The 23,395-nt window shown below is 29.1% G+C and overlaps 1 protein-coding gene across 2 annotated transcripts; it reads left to right on the forward strand.

The window, feature by feature from the left end:
• The first annotated feature begins 218 nt into the window (after nt 1-218).
• LOC111293067 (serine/threonine-protein kinase 12-like) lies at nt 219-9,578 on the forward strand. 2 transcript variants are annotated; one of them, XM_089766892.1, is made up of 10 exons: nt 219-581; nt 992-1,066; nt 1,180-1,275; nt 1,810-1,895; nt 2,049-2,169; nt 4,103-4,182; nt 5,848-5,910; nt 6,062-7,339; nt 7,439-7,519; nt 9,282-9,578. In XM_089766892.1, exons 1-8 carry the CDS (start codon nt 390-392, stop codon nt 6,078-6,080), a joined length of 732 nt encoding a protein of 243 aa, XP_089623018.1. In that variant the 5' UTR covers nt 219-389; the 3' UTR covers nt 6,081-7,339; nt 7,439-7,519; nt 9,282-9,578. The 2 variants fall into 2 exon arrangements, with proteins under 2 accessions (XP_089623018.1, XP_089623017.1); XM_089766891.1 differs by having other exon boundaries at nt 1,810-2,169; nt 6,062-6,513.
• The last annotated feature ends 13,817 nt before the right edge of the window (nt 9,579-23,395 follow it).

Genomic DNA, 23,395 nt, shown 5'->3' on the forward strand with positions numbered 1-23,395 from the left:
TTGTAATTTTTTTTAAATTTTCACTATCTCACCTTTCAAATTAAATATTTGAAAAATTATAGAACTTATCAAAGATAAATATCTGAAAACTTATAAACAAATAATTAAATAATTTTTCTTATAAAAAATTTTTAAAAAAATTGGACTGTGAAGATATGAAATTCCAATATTCCCCTGCTCTTTTTCTATTTTATATCCGACCATCCTACTAAGAAAAAGCAAGGAAAACCAAAATTATGATTTTTTCCTCCTTAGCACTCCATTGACTGGAGCTCCAGCTGCAAGTCGGCAGCTTGATTTACACTGGGGAAGCAATCGTCACTGGCGCTGGAAGGGAGGGCTCGGCTTGCGGAGCCATCGACGCGGCGATACACCCTCGGGTGAGACTAATGTACATGGCTAACGAGGGGGATTTGGAAGGGATTAACGAGCTGTTGGACTCTGGTACCAATGTCAACTTCAAAGATACCGACGGTCGCACTGCTCTCCACGTCGCCGCTTGCCAGGGCCTTACCGACGTCTTTCAGTTATTCCTTGATTTCGGCGCCGATGTCGGCCCCAGAAATCGCTGGGGCAGCACTGTTACTCTCTCCTTTTTTCGTTTTTTAAATTCTCTCTTTTTTTTTTGTTTAATGTATTTTGCTGCTTGCAAAATACTTACTATAGATAATTAGTAATAGAAAGTAAAATTACTATTAATAAAAATCAAACAAATGTAGAATTGCTCTTTAAAATGTGAAACGATGCATTTTGTTATCCATTTGTTATATTTTTCAAGTTTTAAAAAATTTTGTTTGCTTTTAATTCCATCCCAAATACATATTTTTTGCTTTTTGTTTTGATAGCTGGAAACAAAGTAGTAAAAGCAACAATCAAAAGCTAACCAAATTATTGTTTTTCTTTTTTTGGAGAATAATTGAATTGTGAATTATTTCATAAAAGTTGTGCTTTGATAAATAGAATCATTGAATGGATGATTTTGTTTAAACAGCTACTGGCAGATGTGGTTTACTATAAGAACCAAGACGTGATCAAGCTTTTGGAGAAGCATGGTGCTAAGCCTCCGGTATTTAATAAACCCTGTTGCTGCAGCTATTGATATTTTCTTTGATTTATCAAGTTTGATTTTTACATGGTGTAGCTTCTTGTTTAAAAGGGTTTGTTTTTCTTTGATTTTAGATAACTCCGATGCATGTTCAAAATTCTCGTAAAGTGCCAGAGTATGAGATTGATCCTAGTGAGCTTGATTTTTCTGACAGTGTCAATATCACAAAGGTAATCTGTGAACCTTATTTTTTGTCTGTCAATTGTTGTAATGTACTATTGGGTATGTTGTGATATTACTTTAGGATTTTTTTTTTTTACCCCTGTTTACATTATTATAGTACTAGTGGTGAGAAGTACATTTGTATGTTTGCCTGCTAGATTAAGGTATTAGGTTTTATCTTTGTCCTGAAAACTATAGTACCTTTTCTGTTTATTTACACTACAATAAGATTGTTCTTCTCCTAATGCTTTAAGACATGTATCCTTTACAATTCTAATAAGAATTTCCATATTTGTATTCTAACTTCAGAGTAACTCTCATATCACTGAGCCCACCCAAGAGACTTAAAAGCAGAAAAAGAAAAAGGAAATATTAAAGGAGGATAATGATGAGCATTGCTGTATTGCTGGACTTGTGCACCAGCTTCCCCATCTTTATGTCTAGAATCCAATTTGGTAAAATCTTTTTGTATGGGATACTATATTAATCAGGATCAAGCAGGCCATTTCACTAAATATTTGATTTTTTGAGTGTTAACACAGAGGACATTTTGCGTAGCATCTTGGCGGGGTGTTAAAGTTGCTGTTAAAACACTTGGAGAGGAAGTTTTTACTGATGAGGACAAAGTGTGGGTTGGTTTTAGCATCATTTGTGATTTTCTTTCTTTGTTTAAGTGTTGGTGCTCTATCTCCAATTTGTTTGTATTAAATCTAATTTTTGATGAAATGTTATTGATTGTTCCTTTTGTTTCTGGAGTTTTGAGGTTTTGTTGGGATTTCAGAAAGGCATTCAGGGATGAGCTTGCATTGCTTCAGAAGATACACCATCCAAATGTTGTCCAATTTTTGGGTGCTGTAACCCAAAGCAGTCCCATGATAATTGTTACAGAATACTTATCTAAGGTTTGATCTTGTTCTGCTCTTGCTACAACACCAATTAGTTTGTTTTGTCACTTATTTAATAATTTCATTTTTTACCATATAATGGTAACAAGTTGCAGCTTTAGCTCCATAAGATCTTGACATGCAATTTACACGGTTTGCATTTGGCTCTTTGCTCTGTACCTTAAAAAAAAGATGGCACACTGCTAGCTTTATATATTCATAAAATTGTTTTTAGATACTTTTTGTTATTTACATAATTTTCTTAATACATATAAATTAACATATGAGTGTTTTTGATATGATTTTGTTAAAATGTAGAACTTAGTATGTAATTCCCATGTGGCTCTTGAGATTAATGAAATATAACATTATTAAGGAAATACTTGACTATATTTTTTGCATTGCTACTCAAGCAGTTTATTATTCATACACTGAATGTTAGTTATGTTCTTTGTAACCTATCCCTCTTTTTTATTGAATAGTTTATGAATGCACAGTGGATTGATTCTTAGTATACAAGGAAGCAAAACACCATTGTGATTTTGTGAATTATTAATTTATGAAAGTGAAGTAGCAGTTAAAGTTACACCTAAATTTTAAAGTAGTTTGGTAAGTTTGGCATGGCCTTTGGGACTTTCTCTCAACCAAGGGCTATTTGTGTAATATTTCTTTAATTGGAGCCAGTGTTAAGGGCATCTGAAATATTGTTTTACCCTGCTAAAGATTTCAGTATCACATTGAGATATTCATTTTTTTTTTTTTTTTTTGGTTATTTCCTAATACTGCATACAGTTCTTTAATACTTTTGTTTCCACTTTTAGATGACATACACTTCTCTATTGTGTAGAGTATATGCTTGAGATTTCAAATTTACATAGACACGTTGATATGCTTACTTGTGTTTTATATTTAGTATTCTGAAGCTGCTGCATCTGTACTAAAGTAGGAATTTATGTCATTATTAGATAGCACTAGGTTTAGAAGCATCTAACTTCCAATCTTTCAGGAAGAAAACGGCTTGACATGGTATTTCAAAATATATTCTATCCAGCAACAGTAATAGGATATCCGGATATGTATGACATCTGTTTTTGGGCCATTACATGAAATTTATATTAAATTGTTGTACTTTGATTTTTTAGCGTGAGGGTATCTTTGTTCGACATTTATCTGTACCAACTTGGAATGTTAGATTCCCTCCTCTTTAAGAGGGAGAAATTTATGTCATTTATCTGTACTAAAGTAGGAATTTGTCATTATTAGATAGCCCTAGGTTTATAAGCATCCAACTTCCAATCATTCAGGAAGAAAACGGCTTGACATGGTATTTCAAAATATATTCTATCCAGTAATAGTAATAGGATATCCGAATACGTATGACACCTGTTTAGGGGCCATTACATGAAATTTATATTAAATTGTTTTACTTAGATTTTTTAGCGTGAGGGTATCTTTGTTCGACATTTATCTGTACCAACCTGGAATGTTAGATTCCCACTTCTTTAAGAGGGAGAAAGTTCCAAACTCTACGCAGCATGTTTGTTACCAGAGTGTACAATTACTGAGTATTTGAGATTACTAGTTTAAACAAAATGTGGGAGTCGAAGATGCTCTTATTTAATTTATTGGTAAACTCTCATGACCTCCCAAGTTAAGCACGCTGTCCTTTCTTCTCTGTTAGCCTCTCACGGTGCACTGTAGGATGTAGGAAACCAGAGTAAGAGAAACTGGGAAAGGAATTAGTCTAGAAAGTGGGAAAGGAACTAGTCTTGGTTCTTGGACTAATAACTAATGTCTTTTTTTTTTTTTTGTGGCTGTGAAAAAATAATAACTAATATCTTGTCATTGTATTACTTTTGCCCATTTATTTGATATTCATTGATCTTTTGTAGCACATCAGGTATACATAAAAAAGTTTCTTATCAAAAAAAAGTTTTTTTTTTCTTTGCAGGGAGATCTTGGAGCATATTTGAAGAAAAAAGGAGCATTAAAGCGAACTCTTGCTGTTAAGTTTGCACTTGATATTGCTAGGTTAGGTGGTTGAGAATACGTCTGAGCTTCTGACCGGCTGGTGTGTGTGTGTGTGTGTCTCTCTCTCTCTTTGTGTCTGTCTGTCTAATTTCACAGAGTTTCATATTAATGAGTATTTTTATGCACATATTAGATCACCTCTTCATTCATACGAGGTTGCTTCCAAGCCCATATTTTTATAATCGTTGGGGGTAAATTACATGGTTGCCCTTTGAGGTTAGGTGTATCAATAGAAACTTCTCTCCAAATTTCTATCAAGCATGTAATTGGGTGTTTAACTAAAATTTCAATTAGTTTACATGAGCATGTATTAGGTGGAAGGGATTATTTTGAGATGGTGTTGGTACATCTATGAGATGGTAGGATGGTGGTTGGGAATATGTCTATGAGATCACCTCTTCATTCAAACAAGGTTGCTTCCAAGCCCATATTTTTATAATTGTTGGGGGTAAATTACATGGTCGCCCTTTGGGGTTAGGTGTATTGATAGAAACTTCTCTCCAAATTTCTTTCAAGTATGTAAAATGGGTGTTTAACTAAAATTTCAATTAGTTTACATAAGCATGCATTAGATGGAAAGGATTATGTTGAGATGGTGTTCGTACGTCTACGAGATGGTAGGATGGTGATTGAGAATATGTCTATGAGATCACCTCTTCATTCAAACGAGGTTGTTTCCAAGCCCATATTTTTATAATTGTTGGGGGTAAATTACATGGTCGCCCTTTGGGGTATGGTGTATCAATAGAAACTTCTCTCCAAATTTCTATCAAGTATGCCAAGTAGGCGTTTAACTAAATTTCAATTAGTTTTCATGGGCATGCATGAGGTGGAAAGGATTATGTTGAGATGGTGTTGGTACATCTACGAGATGGTAGGATGGCGGATGAAAATATGTCTATGAGTTTCTGATTGGCTAGTCTCTCTCTCGCTCTAGTTTCGCAGGATTTCTTATTAATGAGATTTTTATGTGCATATTATTAGATCACCTCTTCATTCAAATTAGGTTGCTTTGTCAAATTGAATTCCAAGCTCATATTTCTTATAATTGTTGGGAGTAAACTACATGGATGGGCTTTGAGGTTAGGCATATTGACAGAAACTTCTCCCCAAATTTCTATCAAGCATGAAAAGTGGGTGTTTAACTAAACTTTCAATTAGCTTACATGATCATGCATTATTAGGCGGAAAAGATTATGTTGAGATGGTGTTGGTACATCCATGAATTCTGTTAGATTAGTTGGTGGTAGCAGAGTTATTTGTAATTTGATGAATATGAAGATGATGAAAGAGATTATAAGCTTGGATCACTATAACTCACAGTGTAGAAAGGTAGTGCTGGTGGTACAAGGAAACAATTATCTGAGACGAGGACAATTCTGTTAATGCAATATGCAATTAATTGATGGCTGGAAAAGGATTCACGTTTTAGTTAAATAGAGCAGAAATGGGGACAAATTGGTAAAATAAAAGTTTCACAATCATGTATAGATAACTTTTCAAAGATTGTCGATGTCATTACACATGCAAACCTGGTAAGATTTCTAGACTGTTGCTTCGTTATTGTAGAAACAAAAATCCTTAGTACTGGATTTTAGTTGATTATTGCCTCCTGCATTCTGATGATTTACTGGTACCTTCATAGAATGTTTTTATCTATTGCAGGGGAATGAATTATTTGCTTGAGCATAAACCTGAAGCAATAATTCATCGGCATCTTGAGCCTTCGTACGTCTTCCTCTTAAATATGCATGTTTATTACCTTAATTTTTCTCATAACTTTTTGGGCTTGGAACATGCATTTATTAATCCCTAAATGGGTAAAATTACTGAAAGCTTGTTAATATTTTATAAGTAAGATAACAGAAATATACTGCAGGATGATTCTGGGCATCTGAAAGTTGCAGATTTTGGAGTCAGCAAACTGTTCAATTTTACAAAAACAGTTAAAGAAGACAGACCTGTGACATCTCAAGAGACTAATAAGTTTTCTACATTAGGCAAAATTCTGTATCCTACATTATCATCTATCTGTACTAGATGGGGTTGCTTGTGAATTACTGGACTAACCGTTTGTTATGTCGTTTGTTGAGAGAGTTGGAGGTGGGCTGTGAAGCATGGACACGCTCGAGCTCCCCTCGTACCTATATCTGACATGGATATGCTGCCGACACATTGGAATATGTATGGGACGTGGGGCATGGCAAAAAATAAAAAAAGTTTGGAAGTGGTCAAGACATGGTGATGGATACATCGGGACATGGTAGAGGAAGGAAATAGGAGGTGGTGCTAGGTGTTTTAGGTGGCGGAAAACAGTAAAAAAGGATGGAGGTGCAAAAGTTTTTTCCCCCTTTTTTTGTAGATCTAGACTTTTTTAGCTATTTTTGGGAAACCTAGCTAGTTAGTAAGAAAGTGGAGGTTGAGGGGAATTTTATGTGATTTTTTTGGAAAAAAAAAAGCCTTTGGTGAATGGTGGCTGGTGTGGCGGCTACCACTGGAATTTGGGTTGGTGGGGTGGCTGGAGGGAGAGTGTTTAGAGAGAAGAGGATGAGAGAGCAGAGAGGGAAAGAAAAATGAAACAAAAAAATTGAATATTTAAAGAGCGCCTAAATGGTGCCTTTGGGAAATGGAAAAAAGGGGAAAAAAGAAAAAAGAAGAAAGGGGAAGGAGAAAAAGAAAGAAAAGAAAAGAAGGAAGAAAAAAAGAAAAGTAAAAAAGAGGGAAAAGGTTGAAATTATTTAGTAAATTTAGTATCTTATAATCTATTAGTATTTAAAATTAAATTAATAAAATTGTAATTGTGTTGATTGGTTTTTTCCTATATAATTTTAATTGTGTTTATAAATGTATTTTATTTTACTTTTACACTCCATTAATTATTTTCTAATTGTGTTTAATTTATATTCATATAAAATATTCATAGATAAAAAAAATTATAAAAAATATTTTTTATTATCGTGTCCTGTCGTGCCTATATCACAATATCTATCTGTGTCGTGTCATATTTATATTGTGTGTCCATATCTGTACTTCCTAGGAGGTATGTTGAGTGATTTGTATCTTTGGTTCCTAATTAACGGTTTGCTTTACCTTGTTGTTTACTGGAGGAAAGTGTGGAGATGACAAACTAAAAACATTGGTTTTCCTGTCGGCTTTGGTAATTTGTGATTTTAATTTCACTTGAAGTCATAAAAGATAAATATCCCTACATTTTAATGGGAAAATACATTATGATGTATCCATCCTTCTTGAGCAGGGCGATATGTGGCACCAGAAGTTTACAGGAACGAAGAATATGGTACTAAATGTGTTTTCATTTGCTTTGATATTACAAGAGGTTAGAGCTTTTTTCCCTAACTCAAAAGTATCTTTGCAAGTTGTGATGTTGCTAATGTATGTGTAACTATTAACTTAAACTTAGGTGCAAGTGGCAGCCCTGGAAACTGGCCCCAGTTCTGGGAAAAGAAAATTATATGATTTTTTAGTTTATAAATTAGGCCTCTAATACTTGAACTTGTTAATAAGGTTTCATAGGCCCCTAATACTTAACTTGTTAATAAGGTTTCATCTGAACTTACTCTTTTTATCATCCCAAAACTTTGAAGCCTTATGCAATATATAATAATTTGATAGACTTAAGTTCAGAACTGAAATATGTTTGTTTTAATTGAAATTGCGTTTATGATGTCAAAGGTTAAAAGGAATATCAGCACTCAAAAACTTAATATGGGAGGTGTTTACAAATCTCTTTTTGTTTGATTTTGTTAATGAAAAACATTCAGTAAAAGTTTATACGAATCTTACTTTTCATTTTGCAAAACATATTTTTTGGTTAAAATAATTAAAAACTTCTAGACTTTATCATTTTATTTAAATAAGTTTCTATATTTTTGCTGCACTCAAATAATCTCTTGATCTTTAATTTGCACCCAAAGAAACCTTTAATCTTTAATTTCTATTCAAAGAAGCCCTTAATTTTTAGTTTGTACCTAAATAAAACTTTAACATAAATTGATATTTTATTTGAAATAAAGATTTATTTGAATACAAATAAAAAAAATAAAAGCTTATTTAGGTATAATAAAAGTTTAGGGATTTATCTAAATAAACTGATAAATATCAAGTTTTTTTTTAGTATTTTATCCTATTTTTTCTTGTTAATTCTTATTTATGGTTTGTTTTATTCTTGACGTCTCAAAGTAATATCTGATTAAGCATTATAATCTTGAATAAAGAATTTTATATCCACAGTGCAGTTTAGCACTTGAGGTTAAAGAAAAAATAATCATGTCAAGAATTTCTAACATAAGCAAATCCTCATTTCTGATCAATATGCTTTTATGTTTACTAGGAGTTCCCTTTGTCTGTCAAAGTTGGACATTCATATGTATATATATGTACATTCATATGTATATATATGTACATATATATGTGTATGCATGAGTGCGCATAATATGGATGAATTTTCTCAGTGCTTTCTATTTCTTTATTTCTGCAATTTTTTTTTTACTTCAGGAATGAAATGCTTTGGAGATATATAGCTGCTTGATCATTTATTTTTGGAACAAATGCATTTGACACAGAAATGTATTCACATTTAAATGCTTTTCTCATATGAATATGTGAATTTGCTTTGCTATGCCAAAAAAAACCTTTATTAAGGTTTTATAAAAATTCCTGAAACAAATTTGTTCTTAATGTTATATACTTTAGAACTCAAAACTGACTAAACTATGTCTAAGTGCTACTAAACTATGCAACCACTAAATAATTATACTCAGCATGCTAAAGAACATCAAATAAAAGTAACAATTATAGAAATGTAATTTAGTTAGTTAAAACTATAACTAAATCTATGTTTGTATAAGTGAATCACGAGTGTGCATGCTCGGTTTTATAAATTGTAATTTGGTACCTCTCCACTTTATCCCCTCTCAACAAGGTTTTATCTTTTTTTTTTTTTTTTTTTCTTTTGTCTCTCTTGATAAAAGTTGCATGCATAAGATCTATAGGGTGTCTTTTTACTTGTTATTTTATTAAGACTAACACATGTAGAGGTTGCGATAATTGTCATTTATCATTGCTCTTGATGATTGAAGGTTTTCCACCATTTCATACAAAGCAAGAAAATGAAGTCCCTAAAGCATATGTTGTGAATGAGTGCCCACAATTTTTGAGCTCCTGCAAAGTGCTATGCTCATGGGTTAAAGGAGTAAGTCCTTGTCTGGACCTTGTTTTCTTTATCCTTGTCTTTTCTTCTTCGTAAATCCTTTCTGAATTTGTTAATGAATTTAGAAAAGCCTTGTTGATACTTGGATAAGCATAAAGTCAACTACCCCTATGTTCGACCTAATTTATCTGAACTCCAAAAAAAAAAATGGAAATTTATCTTTTTATTCTTGTGTAGTTAAAGTTTCTATTTCTGTTGCTGTTGTGAACATTACTTGTTAGTGTACCTATCTGAAGTTTGTAGCTTGTCATGCATAATATCCCTTCTTAACCACCCTCTTGTAATTGCTTTCAATGTGAGTGGAAATTTGAAACTATGGGTACGCTCAAATTAGTCTACATTAGTATTTCAATATTTCAACGATTCAAATAAAAGACCTAAAGCCATAATATTGAAAACGTATTGAGCTTTGGTTGATGGTATTATATAACTTAAGCGCAATTATGATATTTTTTCCCTTTATGTAAGATGGAGAAGCTTGAGAAATACTGTGGGATGTGTTCGTGTAGATAAATGATTATGGTTTAGAATGACTTTTTTTTTTTTTTTGAATCTAGCATTTTTTTAGTTATTGAAAGGGAAAAAGAGTACATTGTCAAAGAAAAAAAGTTTTGAAAAGAAAATGAAAAAAATTTCGGTTTCGGAAAAAAATAAAAGAATAAATCATAAAGTAATTAAATGTTAATATTTTTAAATCTTAGGGAGCATTTTCGTATGCTTCAAACTATAGGATAGATTTTTTGTAATTTTCAAAATTTATATTGCAGATATTACGGATGAGTGTAAATTTGGGTACAAGGGTTAAATATAAAAATGATTATTGAATTATATATTTTTTTGTTAGTTTGGCACTTAAATAAATAAAAATTATTGTTTGATACTTTAATTTTTATTTTATCATTCACATTAGTGTTTAAGGTTAGGTTGTTAATCAATTTGTTGATATGATATAAACATCAATAATATGTTGACACGTGTTAAAAATTCAGTTAAAGTTATATTATAAATTATTATATCAGCATTAAAAGAAAAGTTTTAAAAAATTTACAAAAATTCTAAAAAATTTGAAAAAAAATTTAAATATGAAATATTTTAAAAAATTATAAAGAATTAAAGTATTGAAATATCTAAAAAATTAAAAAAATATTTTTAAAATATTTAAAATTTTAAAGGAATTTTTAGTTTCTTTTTAAATTTTCTATTAATAATGATGTGACATAATAATCACGTGACATTGAATGAATTTTTTGATATGCATTAATATTTTATTAATTGTTTATGTGATATTAACAAATTGATTAACATCATTAGTCTAAAATATCAAAGTAATTGACAAATAAAAATTTAAATATTAAATTGATAATTTTATTTGTTTAGACATCAAATTAATTGAAAATGTACAATATAGGGACTATTTTTATTTTTAAACCTTGGTACAATAATTTTTTTCTTTTCTTTTTATTTTGGTTTCATAATAAATTTACTTTCATAAAACCATAAAATTGTTTGACCAATTATCGTTGTCCTATGTAACTCAAGATTAAATATTCAATTTAAAATTAAACTTTTAATGTGTGGCTCTATAAGGAATTAAGGATCAAACATTGATTCTGTTAAACAGTGATTAATGTTTTCGACATTTTATAGTTCAAGACAAATCGTGACAGAAACTAATAGGTGTAACACACGCACTTTTATATTATGTGAACCAGAAAAATAAGGGATGATTTAACATATTGTAGCCAAGTGTAATTAAACATCAGCACATTTTTTAGCCAAATGTTTTACATGTTAGAAAAAAAATTCTCGATGGAGAAAAAGAAAATTTAGACATTCTTTTCTCTCTCTAATCCTCAGCCCTCTTTCAAATGTTCCACTTCATGAATGGACTATGATAAACTCTATCTTGATGGATTTGAGTGTTTTGCTAAAATTATCTTGTGGAGATTCCACTGGATTTGAGATTTTAGGAAGGATGAAATAATTGGAAAAACCCACAAAAACCTTGTAGCTTGTGAAAGAATAAAAAATCTGGAAAAAATCATTTCTAGAAAATGGCATGGATAAGGCAGTAGCTATGATTTTATAAACATCATAACTGGATGGGCTTGGGATTTTCAACATCAATTTATCAGGATAAAGCCATGAGAAGGTAAAAAGGTGTGTTGGCCCACTTCCTCTTGTTTCAATATTTGTTTCAAGTGGAGATTATTCAAATCATGTCATCCAGCCCTCTTTCTTCAACAACAAGACAAAGAAGACAATGTATAGGGAAAAAGATTGAATTGAAAAACATCATATGTAGTGACCATCTTAAACATCCACAGCCATCACAAATCCATCATATTCATCAACTTCCACCTACAACAATGACAAAAATAATCGACAAAAAATTCAACACCCAAAATACTTGAAACCCAAAACTGCCAAAGAACAAATTTGAAAAAAATTTGAGAAAAAAGGTGAGAGGAAAAAGAAAGGATAATAGGGGTGAAAGTGCTGCTAGCAACCTGTTCTTACGACCCGCAAGAGTGAGAAAAGGAAAAAGGACCCTCAGTTTTCTAGAAGTAATAATGAGCAAAAATAAAAACTTCTTGTTGATAATTTGGAAAAATGATCTAGAGTTATCTAATTATGATATCTCTGCAACCCTCCACTATAATCCCATATTTTGGATTTCTATTTTTTTTTTCAAATTCTATAAAGAAAGAAATTGAAAGTTTGATTTAGTATATGGATTTTTTTAAAGTTTTTTCTTTAAATGCACACATGATGATTTTTTATTGTCACCTAATACCGATAAAAAACTTAATCGTGTATATAACATATATATCATAACGTTCAAATTCGAGAATCTGACTATTAGATATAAAAATACAGAGTTATTATAATTTTCTTTAACTAAGTGTGATTGATCACATAAATGAGTTTCCTTAAAAAAAAAAAAATTAAGGTTCATCCTATTCGATCGTTTCCTTTGACTTCCCTTTAAGTTTGTTTCCATGCTTGCATACCTTTCACTATTTTCATTGAGATATTGGTTTCAGCTTCAACGTATGAAAACTCTAACTGACTGAGTTTGAAAGTGAGGACAAATTGTTTATACCCTAATTGTTTTTACATAATAATTTGTAAGTAACTTACTACACCTCATAGGCCTAAAAGAGGAACTCATAGCTTATCTTCACAATCATGTAGCATTGGTCCATATGACATCCAAAGCACTTCTTATATCACATCTTGACTTGTAAGCTTACATAACAAAGAGACCAAATTTCTTTGGACTTTTGTTTAGACCATTTATTTTCACAAAATTCTTTAACATAAGTACTGGAAGCAAGATATGGCTTATGGAATTTGCCCCCATTACACTTGAAGTGACTTTTCATCCAAATTGTTAGCAATTGTGCACATATGATGAAATGCCCTTTCCTATTCCGTCGTCGGTGGTTCAAAGATCTAATAATTTTTGTCAAGATTGTGGGGCCAAATTGATTCAATATTCAAGTTGTTCAAAGAAATCAACAACTGCAACATCCATACCTTATCACCTTTAAAAAGATCATCATCCTAAAGAGTCAAGGCCATCAAGTCCATTCCTTTTCATCCTTCAAGTACTTGTTTATGAAGTTTCCCTAAACATACCAAAAAACACCAATACTTTCACCTTTCCCTTTCACAAAGGCATCAATAGTTTAGACATTCATTGCCATCATTTGAGCTAGCTTTTTTCAATATCTTGTCTTTTTGTTTTCAAATGTATCATGTTGGGATTGGGAAGGTCCATGCAAAATAAGATTGAGTATTTTCAATTATCGTCATCATATCCACCTCATTAAACACAAAACACTAATACGAAGGATCCCAAAACTGTATCATGATTATAATAAGATGATCATCAACAATGATTGAAAGAAGTAGTGCTAGATATCCATTTTTTTTTATGATAATATCCTAATGCTTCCAAATATTGGCCAAATCCTTTAGGTCATTTCTCTCGAGGTCAAGATGAACATTAGTTGGGAGAGTGGACACGTAATCAACCGGCAAGCAATTACATTCTCTGAGCTAAATCTCTTTAAATATAACCTTTTAGCTACTAAGACACTTAGTTAGGCTTCTCATGGATGTAAACAAAATTCTTTTTGTTAAAAATGTTATATGGCAATCACTCTTAATAAAAAATTTGATGATGCATATGCATGAACACAATTAAAAGAAATATGTTAGTATATACAAGGCATACAAAATAATAATAATAATGATGATAATAATAATAATAATAATAATAATAATAATAATAATAATAATAATAATAATAATAATAATAAATGAACACAATCTTTTCAAGTAAAAAGTAAGAAATGCTTGTTTGTGTGCCAATTTTAGAGTTATTATACAAAAGGAATGATAGGGCTCTAACTTAGAGTTAGATTCTTAGGGTTTGTCTATATGTTGTTTGAATGTCTTTGACAATGTAAAGTTTTACAAATTTCTTCTTACATCATTGTTCATAATAGACTAATAAAACATCCCAATTCTCACCATAAACTCAAAAAAAAAAAAAAAAAATTCAATTTGGGTGGGATTCTTTCACTAGTTCATACAAAGGTTATCACATCACGAAAGTGTAAGAATTTATTCCCCCTAATGAAAGATAAAGTCGTAGTATAAAACTTACATATGAATATGCATAAGTAGTGTGTGCGAAGGGATATACCAACTTTTTAACCTTTTATTCACACATTCAATTCTTGCATGCCACCACTAAAATGCTATAAAAAGGATACAAAAGAATAGATTAGTACATATGAAAAACATAAATAATCACATAAATAAATAAGCAAAATAAAAACCATAAAAATAAAGCTTTAGATAACATATAACTAACAAATGGCTTAACTCTTTAATATCTCTAGCAAAGTCACTAAATTGTCATAACATCCAAGTTCGAGAACTTAACCATTACACATAAAAATATGGAGTTACCACCAATATTTTTTAGTTAGGTGTGACTTATCACCTAAGTGAATCTATCCTGTTTAAGGTTATCTTGAGCTTGATTCAAAATCTTTAAAAAGGTAGGTTTTGTTCTACATCTTAAGTAGAACTAAGCTTGATAGTCGGCTACATATGAAGAAGCTTTTAGCACTCCCATAATGCACATAAATCAGTACAAATTAATCTTATGTTATATTGTTTAAGCTTTAATTAAAATGGGTTTTTATTAATTATTTTCATTACTTTTGATATTTAAATATTGAAAAAAGTTATTAGGGTTTCTCATAAAAAAGTTTCCCTTATCTTAGAGGTATTAAAGAAAAACTTGTCATTCCTTTGAAAAGGTTCCGTCGTCGAATTTTTTCAATATTTTATGAAAACCATATTATTTACATTCATTTTATTTGCTTACAAATCACAACATCAAAGCTTACATAACAATTTCTTTTTCTTTTTCTTTTCGTCATTATTTTTTAATTAAATCAAAATTAAAATTAGGAAGAAAACAAAATCAAAAGAAAAAAAATAAAAATAGATAATTAGTAAAAAAGCTAAAAATATCATAAAAATATATAAAATAAAAAAACAAAATAGAAAATAAAATAAAACTACAATTAAGTTGGGTCAGGCGTTAGATCAATGCGCAGGTCAATTGGGTTAGGGTGCTAGTCAAGGCCTTCTTTTAAAACTAAAACGACATCGTATTAGGTTAATATTTAAACCAAAAAATATTTTATTCTTTTAAATTTCTTCTCCTCTATTCTCTTCTTTTCTTTTTTCCTCATTTTTAAAAGCTTGGTTAAAAAGCTCAACAATTTCTAAAAATCAATAAAAAATTCTAGAATCTGATGCCAAAACATTCAACTGGTCATCAAAATATTCAAGCTCTCCAAAAACTACCATGAAACCTAGAAATCACCTGCCATGAATTCTTCAAGCAACTGTGATTCTTGTTGAAAAATTTAGTAACTCACCAGCATATTTAATAAAAATAAAAAATTCTCAAAATATTTAAAAAACTTTAAGAACAAAAAAAAAAGTTTGAATTTTAAAAACTAACCAAAATTAACTCAAACAATCTCTTGCGTCAAAAACTAAATTTTAAACTAAAGCCAAAACATAAGAAACCAAAATCAAATCCAAAATTAGAATTCATTTTTTACTATTTGCTCACCATATTTTCTTTAGATTGTTGTTTTTGCCTCTAATTGTCTTTGATTGCCATGTGATCTTTGAGCTATTGATGAGGTTTCTATAATAAGGATTGAGTCTCACTTTAATTTGAAAAAATTTAATGTCAATCTAATCTACAGGATTTGGTCTTTAACACTTTGAAATTTTCATTTCATTTTTTTTTTTGTGAATTAATGCCCAAGTAATTGCAAAATCAAATTTAACCTCTAATTTCATATCTAAACAAAATTAATGAATTAAAATTTTGAATCTTTCTCCCACGTTTTTTTTTTTAATTTTGATTTTCTGTATTCTTTTTTTTTTTTTTTTTACTTTTTTACTTTGATCAAATAACAAAAACTTTTTTGGGCCTTTAAATTTAGGTTTAAAATCCAATTTCATAATTAAAATCTAATTGATTTAAAACCAATTTTAGAACCTAATATTAAGATGAAATTTGAGACCCGTTAATATATAAAAACTCTAAACAAAATGGAATATTTACAACGTGCACTACTTTTTGTTATAATTTATCTTTAATTGTGAATCGTCAAATAAAATTTATCTTTATTCGACACTAAAAAAACGTTTGATTTTTATTCGAAAAATTAGCAAAGTTTTTATCTTAAATTGAGCATTTTCATAGTCACAGTAAATTTTTATTCTTTTTACGTGAATGAAAGTTTAACACATGATCATTTAAGAATATTATTCCATTTTCATAGATGACTAGGATTCCATTAGGTAATTAATTAATGAGATAAGAGTTGCTTGTGATCTTAATCATCAAATTAATTTGACTACAAATACAATATCAAACAAGAGAATAAATTTACAATAAGTCAATTTGTTCTCAATAACAATAAAAAATAAATTTACGATTAGGGTGACTTTATTCTTAATTGTAACTTCTTATTACAATATATCACCGAACATAATCGTGGATCACAAGTGCAATAAAGAAAAAATTGCAACTACTTTTACTAAATCCTTTTATTTTGGTAGAAAATGTAAATGAAAATTATCTTGTGTACTTCATTACAAGCGAGATTAAAGTACTGATACCAATTGTAATATTAGGTTATACTAATAAAAAAATAAATCAATTAATATTTGAATGAGTATTATAACAATTATTTTAATTTATTTGTAGAATTTAAAAACTTCGCTATTGATATAGATATAAAATGATAAGGCAAATGTGAACCTTGTTTTAATTTGAAGATATAGTTTTAAGTTATGCTTCCATTACGGGGTGAGAAGGAGTTAATTGACATTCTATAGTTCATAATCTTCGTATATTAAGAAAATTAAAGTTAAAGACTTTTATCTAAAAAAAAAATATTTAGTGTAGGGATGTCAATAGGACGGGTTTGAGAATGGTAGAACATTCTTCATCCCTATCCCCAATTATATAATTTGTCTTCATCCTCATCCCTATCTCCGAATTCTTAATTTGTTCCCATCTCCATCACCATGGGTATCTAACGGGTATGGATAATCCCCGTACCCATTTGTTTAAAAAATAAATATTTCAATATTCCTCAAAATAAGTAAAAACTTAACAATAAACATATTAAATAAAATACTTTACACACGTAATGCAAATACCAATTTAGGTAATAAAAATTCACCAAATAAAATTTATAAAAAAAGTTTAGTACAAATGATAATTCAAATAATGTTTTCTTGAGAATTTCACTTGATGGACCCATAAATACTCATAAAAAGCTATTGAAAATCAAATAAAAAGAAACATTTATCATAATAATAATAATAATATAATAATAATAATAATAATAATAATAATAATAATAATAATAATAATAATTATTATTATTATTATTATTATTATTATTATTATTATAGTGTTAAACAATTTAACTTAAATTTAATACATAAAATTTCTTTTATCCGTGTATGTAATATATACCTATTGCAACTTTTTTTCAATTTCAAAATCATCAAGAATAATGCCACGACAGGTATCATTTTCTTTTGAAGATGGACCTAAAAAAAATATATCATTTAAAGTTATACATAATATAATGAAATAATGAAATCACTAATTTTTTTTCAATTAAATTCATTACCTTTTATCTCTTTCAACAACCAATTTTGCGCACACATTAGGGCTTTTAAAGTAGTTGCATGAAGCCTATTACGATGAGGACTCACCAATCTACCACTAGTGCTAAAAATAGATTTTGAAGCTATTATGGAAATTGGAATAGCCAAGATATCCCTAGCAATCCTTTGTAAAGTTGGGTAACGAAGTACACCACTTTTCCACCAAGAAAATATATCAAAATTTGAAGTTCTAGGTAAAACTTTCTTTTCCAACTAATGATCTAACTCAGATTTAGCTAATAAATCATCTAACGAAAGAGTCATATCCATTAAGGAAGTTATGATAGACAAGATTATTCACCTGTGAGACATTTGAAACTCCATTTTCATAAAACATATTATGAGGTTTTGAAGACCTATGATATTCATTCAACAAGTCATAACAAAGATTTTTTATCCTTTGAATCTCAAAATTAGTTAATGTTCCATAAAATTAGAGAAAGACATATTGCAACAACTTTAGCTTATATCTTGGATCAAAGACAATAGCCACTCCCACAATTCCATGAACTATCTCCCAATGTTTATGAAACTTATATAACATACTTGTGGCCATATTTTTAATAGTTTCAATAGGATATGAAGTCCAAATATTTAAAGAAAGTTTGATCTTGCACATTAATAAAAAACATTGGTGTTAGATATTTTTTTCCTGAAAATGGATTAGTGGCATTATAAAATACTTTTACCTTTTCACAAATCTCCTTAGCTAGAATTCAATCTCGTTTGGTTACTACAATAGTATATATAGGCTCTTGTTGTAGCAAACGATCAAAGACATCCTTATATATCAAATCAACACTAAGCATCAAATATGTGAAATTCCATCAAGTCTTACAATCAAAGACTAATTGTTTGGAAGAATCAATGTGCAAATATCTCACATTTTCTCTAAAAGTTTGTTCCTTTTTTGGTGTGGCTATCCAAAAGGCAACACTATCTCTAATTCTTTCTATTCCATCACCCATAACCTTTAACCCATCTTAGACAATCAAATTCAAAATATGTGCACATCAATGCATTTGAAACATCTTTATATCCAATAAAAGATGATTAGGATTGAGCTTGGTCATGATGATGTCAATTATAACATCATTAGTAGAAGAATTATCAATAGGCAATGTGGATAATTTTTTATCAATATTCCAATCAAACAGGCAATTTAGTAACTCATTGGAAAGAGCAATTATTATATATGGATAAGGCACATAGATAAACCTAAAATTCAAATATAACAAGTATAAGACTAATAAGGCAAAACAAACTTATAAAATAAGCTATTGTATTTAGCAAAGTTTAGTGATATACCTTATGACCAAACTTTGCAAATCCCAATTGTTATCAATGAAATGTACTGTGACAACCATGAATCCTTTTCTTTGGTTTGAAGTTGTCCACATATCTGTAGTTATTGCAATCATACTTGAAATTTTCTCTAACAACTCTATAGTCTTAGACTTTTCAGATGCATAAATTTTCATGATGTCACTTCTAACTATATTTTAAGAAAGAATCTTGAATAATGGTTAAAGACTAGCTGAATACTTTTCGAACAAAAAATGTCTAATTATTGAAATTGGATATTCATGCATTATTATCATACTAGCAAGGTCTTTTCTCGAAGATCAAATGTGTAATTACTTATAGCCATTTTTCCATCTGCCTTCCACTATTGTATCAATGTTTGTTACCTTACACTCTTATAACGCCTAAGTTTACAAATGCTGTTATATGATGCAAGTGGTTTGTTCCATCTGTGCTTTTTCCTCTAAGCCTTTTGTGACAATAATTGCACTCTGCTTTATCAATTCCATCAACTTTGATCTTTTTAAAATGCTGCCAAACCTTATATTTCAATCTTTTTTTTACCAACTGTTGGATCTCCATCCTCTTTGTTTGACATAAGAGTTTTGGGTTCATCATCCTTAACTTCACTAGGTGACTCAGTAAGCAAGTTGATAGGAGTTAATGAACTATTACTTTCCATGGTAGTGTAAATAAAAGCAATATTTGAAAAAATAAATTATGAAGAAATTAAATCACTACATTCTATGAAATTGGTAGATCTTAATAAGATCAAATTAAACTTACAATAAATTCAAATTACTCTCTTTATCACAATATATTGACAAAAAATTAATTGATTAAAAATAGAAAATCAAAGCATGTACATATAAAAAGTTTCATTAAAACTAAAGAAAAACTACTTGATTTTTTTTTTAATTTATAGCATAATTCGGAAAGGTAATTCAAGTAGAAAATTTTATTTAAAAATTGATTCTATCCCAATTTTAAATAATTGAGAACAAAATAATACTTTTAATATTTTTAACAATGTTTTTGATATATTTAATAATTCTAAACAGAGTAAGTGATTTAGTGTTGGTTGTTGTGTATTATACAGATGTGGAAGTTGGAAGCAGGGCTCAGTTTGAAATCCAATGGATTATTGACTTAGTGACTGTTAGCTTTATCTTTAGAAAACTGGCATTACAATGATGATATATGACTTAAATGGCTCATGTTTTTGATTATGTTTATACAAATTAAGTTTGGCAAAAAAAAAAAATGATGTGAAAATTTTATTAGCAAGAATAAAGAATATAAAACAAACATAATGGAAGCGACAGGAAAACTTACTTTCAACTGGTAAGAGCTTTGGATTCTTTAGGTTTCTCCTTAAGTAGAGGTGGAGCCACACAGTTTTTCAGATTTAGCTTTTGTAACCCTTTAGACAACTCAAGAATAAGGATTAAAAAAGAATTTTTATAGAAAATAGAAATAGCAAAGTAAGAACCGGCTTTAGTTTTATCAAAGTATAAAATAGTGAAAAGGATATAGCCTTAAAAGCTAATTAATTTAAAATAAAAATAATAATATTAGATTAAAATTTATTTATTAATTATATATAATTATATATAAAGCTAATTAATTTAAAATAAAAAGTTATAATATTAATAAAAATTTTATTTACTAATTATATATAATTTATATATAAATATATTGGGTACGGGTGTGGGGTGGGTACTAAATTACCTGTCTCCATCCTTATACCCAATGAGTATTTCAAAATCATACCCATCCCCATCCTCATCCCTATCTCCAAAATTTAATACCCATACCCATCCCCATTTAGGTAAAATATCAGGTTTCTCATTAGGTTTGGGTAAGATTGACATCCCTAATTTGGTGTTACATTAAATCAAATCTTTTTTAATTAAAAAAACAATAAAAATATTTGCTAAATTTTGTAACTTAAGACTACAAGTGAAAAATGATTTGTAAGCATAATTTTAAATCTCAAGAACCATATGTGAATATTAAAACACTAAATTTAATAATATTTTTAAATCCTAAAACCCATATGTGATTATTAAAACACTAACTTTAATTAATAGATGATAAGCAAAAGTAACACCAATTCATAAAAAGAGACTAGATTTTTTTTTTTGTTTTTTTTTTACTAACGGCTTTTAATTAATAGATATCGTTACTTAGACGTGAAGAGGGAACCTTAGCCAGTTTATATTAAAAACCTAGAAATGTTTCCATTAAAGGTTTATCGAGTTAAAGGCCTATACAACCGCCAAACTACATTGACCCAATAAGATGTGCAAAGCTTATATTTAGGTGATCACATTAAATTATTTGTGCTCTCATACTTATCTCTTATTAGGACTAAATTAATCAGCATGTTTTATTAAACATTAAAATCACCTATTAATAGTAGCCCACTTATTGGAATATTGTAACATTCTCCCACTTAGGTAATATTAATTGGGTTGTTTGATTTTAAGAAAACGTAAATTAGAAAACAAGACGCCAAGTTGATTAACTTTACTTTGATGTAACCACAGCTTTAAAAAATAATTTAGCCCTTATGACAACATCTTAATGATCTTGTATAATAAAACCACCTAATATTGAATCACGGCAACCATTATGCCCTTTATTGACATAAAATCAATCCATGGTTATAAGTACCAGAGACTCTATCAACAATAGATTTTAATGTGGTTGTGTAGTAAGAAAATAGAACCTAAATGTAATCTCAATGTGTAATTTTTATTGTCAGTCATTTTGCTGATTTCTCTAAACTTGTTGAAATCTCTATGGCATCTAGATGTGTCTGTATGTCTCCTTTTTATCATCGAGGTTACTTGCTGGTATCATTTACAAGACATTCTCAAATGACATTAAAGTTGTACTTAAGACAGATACTAAGTTTTACAATTTTATAATATAACATGTCAATATAAGATGTGCACGTAAAATAATAAACATATATATAAATAACAACTATGATGTATATATAAAACAATTGTGTCCACTTAACTTGATGGTACCTCATGGACTTATTCATCTCAAACTATGTTTTGTAGGTAATTAGCAATCACATGTGATACATTTAACAAAGTACAAAAAATCCAAAACAATAATGGTTTCAAAAGCAAATTTACAATGCATCATTGCCATAGTAAACCTAATACCTTAACAGGTTCTATTTTTCATACATGTAGATATCATATTATTAGCTTAGTAATACCATAATCTTCATACAGAGAAAATATATCATTATTTTTCAAATCACAATGACTCCCATTGATCCAGTGAATCACAAACATGCTCTAATCAAATTTTAAATAATAATAAGGAGCACTTCAATAAATGGAGTCATAACAAAATTATTTATTGTATACCCTTATGCTAAATGTGATAACCAGTATTGTTTTTGGACTTTTATGATGTCACTTTAATAAACCATTTTACGAAATGCTAACATATTATGAACAAATTTTCATATTCATATGTTCATACAATACAAAATTCTCAATGTTTTAACAAGAGATCATTTTCAATAAATTTGGAATTCATTGAATTACCAAATTTTTTATTTAAAACATGCCTAAACCAATGGCCTATTAACTCTCACTAACCTTAACATATATGGTATCTCCAAAACAATAACTTTAGGGCATTTATAAGTTCTTACTACTTTAAAACATATGCAAAAAAACTTTCACTAATTTTCACTTCCTTTAAAAGAATAGTTTTGGCATTAATAAAATAATAATAATGATAATAATAATAAAAAATCAAAACCTTTTATATTATCATTCTTTGAAATAATTCTCAAAATAAATTCATATATAATTCAAAACAAGAGAAGTGAAATGAGAAAAAATTATAAAATTCTTTTTCTCTCTCAAAAGTAAATCAACAAAATTTGAGAAAGATTATCAAGAAAGGAATTGAACTAATAAAACAAAACAAATAGTTTTGCCTATTTTTACATAACTTCATTTCTCAAAACTTTCACACATGTGATAACTATAAAACAATATTCTCCCCCTCACGTGTGATTTTCTTAAAAAAAAAATATTAAAATTGTTTTAAAACACATTGTCAACAATTAACAATAATATGCCATTTAAAATTGATAATTGCTAGGTTTGATAATGGTAACTAAGATAATCAAACCAATATCTTAATTGAAAGTTAAACAACCAAAATAAATATTTATTAAATGAAATTATATTTAACAACTCTCAATTTTACATAAGTCAAATTGAGATATCATAATAGGTCTAAAACTTTCTTATGTGGAAACTAACTCTCTTGGCTATCATAAGATACTATGCGACAAATGTATATTATTAGATATGATAAATTAAAAAT

This window comes from Durio zibethinus, chromosome 10 (genome assembly GCF_047325235.1).
Source record: "Durio zibethinus cultivar Kanyao isolate XHJ-2024 chromosome 10, ASM4732523v1, whole genome shotgun sequence".
Taxonomy (NCBI): Eukaryota; Viridiplantae; Streptophyta; class Magnoliopsida; order Malvales; family Malvaceae; genus Durio; species Durio zibethinus.